Source organism: Rhinolophus ferrumequinum, chromosome 16, assembly GCF_004115265.2.
Source record: "Rhinolophus ferrumequinum isolate MPI-CBG mRhiFer1 chromosome 16, mRhiFer1_v1.p, whole genome shotgun sequence".
Lineage (NCBI taxonomy): Eukaryota > Metazoa > Chordata > Mammalia > Chiroptera > Rhinolophidae > Rhinolophus > Rhinolophus ferrumequinum.
In genome coordinates this window covers 48898816-48905170 of record NC_046299.1, presented here as the reverse complement: position 1 = coordinate 48905170, position 6355 = coordinate 48898816, and the positions used below count along the sequence as shown (strand labels likewise).

Here is a 6355-nt window from a genome sequence, read left to right as displayed (position 1 = left end):
TATTCACATAGAATTCTAGAAAATGCAATCTAATCTATGGCAATGGGAGGCAGATCAATGGTTGTCTGAGGAGGCAGATAGATGGAAACTTTAGGGGTGAGGGATAGTTCATGATCTTGATGGTGGTAATGGTTGCAGGGGGGCATACATATGTCAAAATGCATCAGATTGTACACTTTAAAATGTGCAGTTTATTGAAGATCAATAATACCTCAATAGGTGTTTTTAAAACAGATAATCTCGCGCCCAGGGTCACACAGCTGGAACACACAGAGCACGATTCACACAGAGCACGATTCAAACGCGTCTGCATTTGGATCCCGCGTACTTAACCCGAGCTCCCCATAACAAGGGCACCGAAGAAAGTGCTGGAAGGGAACAGAGTCCTAGCGCCCAAGTTAATGATTACAGGCGGCAGCCCCTCCCCGGCTGCGCTCCCCGCCCCGGGGCGGCCCGAGCGCGGCCCCGCCCGACGGCCGCCCAGAGCACCCAGCGCCGAGCTCGCCTTCTCCGCCGCCACCTGCTGCTCGCCCGCGCCCGCACCGCGCCCCGACATGGTGAGGGGGGATCGCGCTGCGCGATCGCGGCAGAGCCGTTACGAACGGGCGCACAGTGGGGCCCCAGGAGAGGAAGGGGGCAATGTGGGGTTCAGGCCAGGCCGGCTGCAAGGGCAGGGCTGGGTAGGGTGAAGTGGGAGGGACAGGGAGGGTTCTTCCGAGCCCCTCTCAGACTACCGCGCGTGGGATTCGGAGAATCGGGGTCTCCGCCCCGCTCCCACCCCAGGTTGTGCCCCAGGAGAAGCTGAGGCCGGGAGAGGGCGGTGGCAAGGCCAGGTAACAGCCAGGCTTGCCCCTGGCTCCCAGGCCCTCGCCCCCTCCGCGCCACAATAATTTGGGCGGGGCTTAGTGAACTCCCTATGGGAAGATGGGGCGGTGGGACCAGGGCCTGGGGTGGTGAGGGACAGCATAGTGAGCCCGCAGATAATGACCCCTCGGTGGTACGGTTCTGTTCTGTATTGAGGGTGGGGGGTCAACCTGTGTGGGTGTGCGCGCGCGTGGGAGTGAATCTGTGTGTTGTCTGTGTGCCTGTTTATCGCATTTCTGGGCACCGGCTGGCTAAGCCCTCTGTGCACCCTGTGCTGTCCCCGGCCTCTGAGCCAGCTCCTGGCGCCTAGTTTGAGGCCTGCACCCAGCAGTGGGGACGTGATTGCTCAGGATCAGCCGTCCCTCAGGCTAAGCTGCCCCTTAAGAGGGTCTCAGGCCCTGTGCTTCAACACCCCACACCCCTGCCCTCAGCCAGAGAGGTGAAGGTGAGCCCTGGGGGCAGCTAGGGGAGGTAGGCTAGACCCAGGGAAGCTAGACCCAGGGAAGCTTGACCTAACAGCCCAAAAGCATTAGGAGCAGTCCAGACTGCAGTGCTATCTGGGAAGGCATTTTGAGGGCTATAGCTTAGTGGGAGAAGAGGTGGTGAGTGAGGCTGACAGGTGCCCTGAGGCCCCGAGATGCAGGGCGTAGGTAATCAGTAACCTCTCCATGCACTCCCCCAGAGATCAAGGCCAGGCAGGCCTGACCTGTGATTTACTAAGTAAACACCACCCCTGCCCTCTCTCTGATCCTAGATCTCAGAGGGGCTTGTCAGTTCATCCCCAGGCTGAGAGACCTGGGGGGTTCCAGAAGATTCTAAAGAGAAAGAGTGGCCTCCCAGGAGCTCACCAGTACCCACCCACTCCTTTCCAAACCAAAGAACTAAACAGTGGGTTCTGATGCCTTGGCTGACATCTGGTCATCTGGTTGCCTGGATACGTAGAGCAGGCTTATCAGCCACTGAGAAAAGGCCAGCTCTGGAGTGGAGATGGAGTTGGGCATGTGACACAGGTCTCTATTGACATCTCTAGCCTTCGAGAGCTTAGGAGAGGAGACAGACCAAGTCAGATCTTCCAGAGAGAACACACGTTGTCAGGAAGGAGAAAAAGATTGACTTGTCAGAATGTGCAATGCTTTTCCAATTCTACCCAAACCTGCAAGGCCCATATGCCTACTTGTCCCAGGAAGTCTCCTTTTAAAAATGCAGATAACATTCCCTTACTGGTGTCCCGTGAGCTCCTCTTGCTGATGCGAAGTGGAAATTCTTATCCCCTTTTACCATGAAGCCAAGGGAGACAGGTGCCCTGGGCCACCTGGCTGGAGCATGGCAGAACTGGGTTTGAACCAGCCCTGCCCACTCCACCCATGGCTCCCAGTCTGTGGGCTGCCTCACAAAAGCCAAATTAACCTCCCTCTCGTCGTCTCCCCAGACCTCGATTCGTCTTCAGTGGAGCACTCCAGTTTCTGTCCGTGGGGAGTTCTATTTCAGGAGCCTCATTCTGGGATCCCTTAAGTTCCTACACTTGGATCCTCCCAGAGGATGGGACTGACTTTTGCTTCCTTCTGTTCTCTGATGGTTCCTCTTATGGCCTGAATGGTGCCAATTTGGACTACCCCGAGGGCACTTTGCACAATAGGTAAAAATATAGATGGGGCACTAGTTTGCCAGTCACCTTTGGCCAAGTTACTTCCACTTTTAACAGAGCTCTGTGGCTTGGGCTTCCCAGGCTGACAGGAAAGGTGGAAGTCTGAGAACCCTAAGTCTGGCATCTGGGAACCAGAGGCTGCATGGGAGCACCGTGGCGTACCCACCGGGAGGTAGTGCCAGGGCCTGTCAACTGCAGTGTGGCTAAGAGTCAACTGGACCGTGTTTTAAGTGCTGGGTGCTTGGCTGGTCCCAGCGAGGAGGCACGGACCCACTTCGAGAACTATGCCTGTGCTCTCAGTGACGACGGGGGGGAGCAGTGGTCACTCCCACCCGCAACCCCCCCGCCCCGCTTCAGCTCACTTCAATACACCTGACCGTGAGTGGCGTGGGGGCACAGGAGTGGACTGCGTAAGGTCCGTAACAGGAAAGGAAGGTTGGGCAGTTGGGGTACTCTTTCTGAAAGGTTGTGCTTTCATACATGCACAGCTGGGCTTGGTTTTACTTTTATTGCATTCATGTAAGAGAACTAGCTTTTGGGGAGAGGGGGCTCTGTAAGGCTTTGGGGGCAGCGGTGGGGGAGGACGGCTTCTCAGTCCCGACGAGGTGCATTACACCTCGGGATTTTGTTCTTTTGAGTGGAATGTAAAATCTCAGCACCTATCAGTGCATGAGCCAGGGCAGGGCGCCACCCTCCACACCTCCCAGTCTAGAGCTTTGGGCCAGCTGCCCTTTGACTGTCACCCAGTCCAGAGGAGCCAGTGGCAGCTGGCTCAATTCCCCGAAAGGTCTGGGGACCTCTTTTTTGTCCTGTACTAAGAAGTGCCCTTGGGCTTCTGTTTTTTCCCTCTCCCAGGCTGGCAAAGCACACAGGCTAAGTGCTGAGGAGAGGGACCAGCTGTTGCCAAACCTGAGGGCTGTGGGGTGGAACGAGCTGGAAGGCCGAGATGCCATCTTCAAGCAGTTCCATTTCAAAGACTTTAACAGGGTATGGCGCTGGGGCCGGGGCGGGGAGGGCGGGGAGACTGTTTTCTGAGACTGGGCCTGAGCGGGTTCCATTCTAGAACTTGTTCTCTCCCTTCAAGTCCTGTTAGCCAAGACACTCAGACGCTACGCTAACCCAGCTTTCTCTGGACATGTCATCCTTGGGGACTGGAGTGAGGAGATGGGTCTTGGGTTCTCCACACCTGGAACTTTGAGAAACAATCCTTAGAGACAGCTCACCTAGGAAGCAGATGTACTTCTGAAGACAGTTTAGTAGACAGTGAAAAGATTGATCTAGACTAAACCTCTCTGGTGTTTCCACTTTGTTAGTGATTGCAGTAACAGGATTTTCTTCCTGCTCCAGAAATCCTCCTCAAACTCCAGCCCCAGAACCAGTGGCAGGAGGCCAGGTGGAATGCTTAAAGCTAGAGGACTCTCCTTATAGGACGTTTGTCCATCCTCCTGCATCAAGGCTTTCCTTTCCACTGGCCATAAAAAGGTATCCAGCCGTCTCTCTCAAAACACTAACCTGGGTCTCATTTCACTAAATAGGCTTTTGGCTTCATGACAAGAGTGGCCCTGCAGGCTGAGAAACTGGACCACCATCCCGAATGGTTTAACGTGTACAACAAGGTGAGTGAGCTGTGCCCGTTGTGCTGGGCTCCGTCCAAGTTCTGAGAATGCCACCCCTTCCTTGGGTTTCCCGTGCGTTGACTGTCCACTCTTCCTGCTCCATTCATCTCCTTCCTAGAATCAACATAAACACCCTTGGAAAATATTAGGTCTCACATCCAAAAGAAATGCAAATTAAAACATTGTGAGGTAAATTGTAGTTAAACATTAAGCAGACGTCAAGAAGGCAAAACCCAAGGAAGGAACGGCTTTGGGAATCAGACGTATTCATTGTTACTAGCTCTACATGACTTAACTCTTTCTAGATGTATAGAATGAAAAACTAACAAAACTGAAGGGAGAATAGCCACGTACAGCAAACAAATCAGATTGTCTGCTGGATCAACTGAAACAGCCATTAAATGCCTGCCGTGTGCCAAGAGCTATCCTGGACTCTGTAAAAACATTAAGGCTGGATGAGGTGATTTGTAAATGGACAGTGTTTAGGAGTTGGAGTTTGTTTTGGTCTCGTTTTTCGCTTTTGAATTGCTCTTAATGTTTGGGTATTTCATTTGCCCTATAGCTGAAGCCACCATCGTTTTTGGAGATGTCGTAGAAGACTGTTGGCACTGTTGTCATGAAAACATGTGTGGAAGGCAGCCCCTCGGGGAGCTTGTAGTGACTGGCATACCTCAGAGACCACCACAATAAAGCCAGTACCGCCATACAGCCAGTCACACATATTTTTTGGTTTCCCCGTGCATATAAGTTACATTTACACAGTGCTATAATACTTTAATGAAAGAATATTGCTAAAAAATGCTGTCATCTGAGCCTTAGTGAGTCGAGCCTTTTTGCTGGTGGAGGGTCTTACTTTCAATTGCATTATCTGCACAGTGCAGTCAAATGAGGTCTGCCTGTATTCTGGAGCCCTGGGTGTGGCTGCGCCGAACGGCTAGTGACTCTGTCCTGCTTTTAGGTTGGTTCAGTCGGTGGAACCAGCTGGCCCCGAATCTCCACTTTTCTTTCAGGTCCACATCACCCTGAGTACCCACGAATGTGCAGGCCTTTCAGAACGGGACATAAACCTGGCCAGCTTCATTGAGCAAGTAGCCGTGTCCATGACATAGACCCAGGCTTTCCTCTTTGAATTCTTCACGGAAAGGGGTGACTGAACTGGAAATCCAGAGAGGGAGCGGGGAGAGCCCCCAAATGCTGCTGCAGTCAAAATGGCCAAGTCCACCCTGCTGCCTCCATTAAGGGGTGAGTCCTTGCTGTGGAAAGAGATACCAGCATCGCTGCCAACATCAGGAACGGACACCTTTTCCCCGCACCACTCTCTCCATCCTTGGGGCTCTGTTAAATGTACACTAATTTGAAGATCTTATTCTTTCCCAGCAACAGTGAATGATTCCCTTTCCAGGCTGTGTCTTGCTGCCTTTCTGTTTTCCAAGCTGTGATAGAAGCTGTCTAAGACAAGACAAAATCTTATCTTAGACACCAGAACGCTAAAGCCAACCCCATCCTATGTGATAAACATTTGTGCTTTTATGCCTCAAATAAAACTATCATTTCCTTGGCTTTGGGCTCTAGAATCTTCTTTTCCACAGGCCAATCCAAATTGGGAGTCAACAGGCATTTAAAGCACTTATTTAAAGCACTTAACTCTGTGCGAGGCACGGCGGGGAAAAGGGACCAGACCACCTGCCTTCAAGGAGTTCATTATCATCTAGTGGAATTAAAGAGGAAGACGGTTAACTACTATTAGGCAGGATGAATTAACCTAGATGCAAGGATAAGAAATAGCTAAGAGAATAGGACGTGATTAAGAAGGGTGAACCTGGAGGCTTCGTTTGACTTGTGCCTCAAAGACCTGAACAGGGTTCTTGAGGCAGAGATGGCTGAGGAGGCCTCATGGACACAGATAAAAGTGTGCAGGGCACCTGTGTTACATGCATGGTGAGACCCACGACCAGGAAGGCAGTCTGGGACCACATTACCTTCTTGGTCTACATCAGGTGGGGCGATTTCTAATCCTGATGGTTTGTGCACTTACAAACTCAGCCAGTCTCCAGATTTGCCTGCTTTTACACTGTAAGGGTGACGACGGGCCATTTACCATCCGAGCAGTTGAGCTGATTCGCGGATCAGTCCTCCCACCCAGTAACTCTGGAGGACACAATATTCCCACTGATGCGCCAGGGCTGGGAGAAGGGGACACGGAGAGCAGTCATCTCTACCCCGTGTGCTT

General features: G+C 52.4%; 1 protein-coding gene across 2 annotated transcripts; it reads left to right on the top strand.

Annotated features, from left to right (window-relative positions):
• Window positions 1-386: 386 nt before the first annotated feature.
• On the top strand, window positions 387-5685 carry PCBD1 (pterin-4 alpha-carbinolamine dehydratase 1). 2 transcript variants are annotated; one of them, XM_033129877.1, is made up of 4 exons: window positions 387-557; window positions 3365-3496; window positions 4045-4125; window positions 5264-5685. In XM_033129877.1, the coding sequence occupies exons 1-4, from the start codon at window positions 402-404 to the stop codon at window positions 5273-5275; spliced, it is 381 nt and encodes a 126-aa protein (XP_032985768.1). In that variant the 5' UTR covers window positions 387-401; the 3' UTR covers window positions 5276-5685. The 2 variants fall into 2 exon arrangements, with proteins under 2 accessions (XP_032985768.1, XP_032985766.1); XM_033129875.1 differs by having other exon boundaries at window positions 5136-5685.
• The last annotated feature ends 670 nt before the right edge of the window (window positions 5686-6355 follow it).

Excerpts from the sequence above, each read along its gene's own strand:
- PCBD1 (XM_033129875.1), top strand. The coding sequence starts at position 402 with ATGATTACAGGCGGCAGCCCCTCCCCGGCTGCGCTCCCCGCCCCGGGG. Across the intron at positions 558-3,364 it reads CCGCACCGCGCCCCGACATG|GCTGGCAAAGCACACAGGCT; the intron begins GTGAGGGGGGAT and ends TCCCTCTCCCAG. Across the intron at positions 4,126-5,135 it reads GGTTTAACGTGTACAACAAG|GTCCACATCACCCTGAGTAC; the intron begins GTGAGTGAGCTG and ends CTTTTCTTTCAG.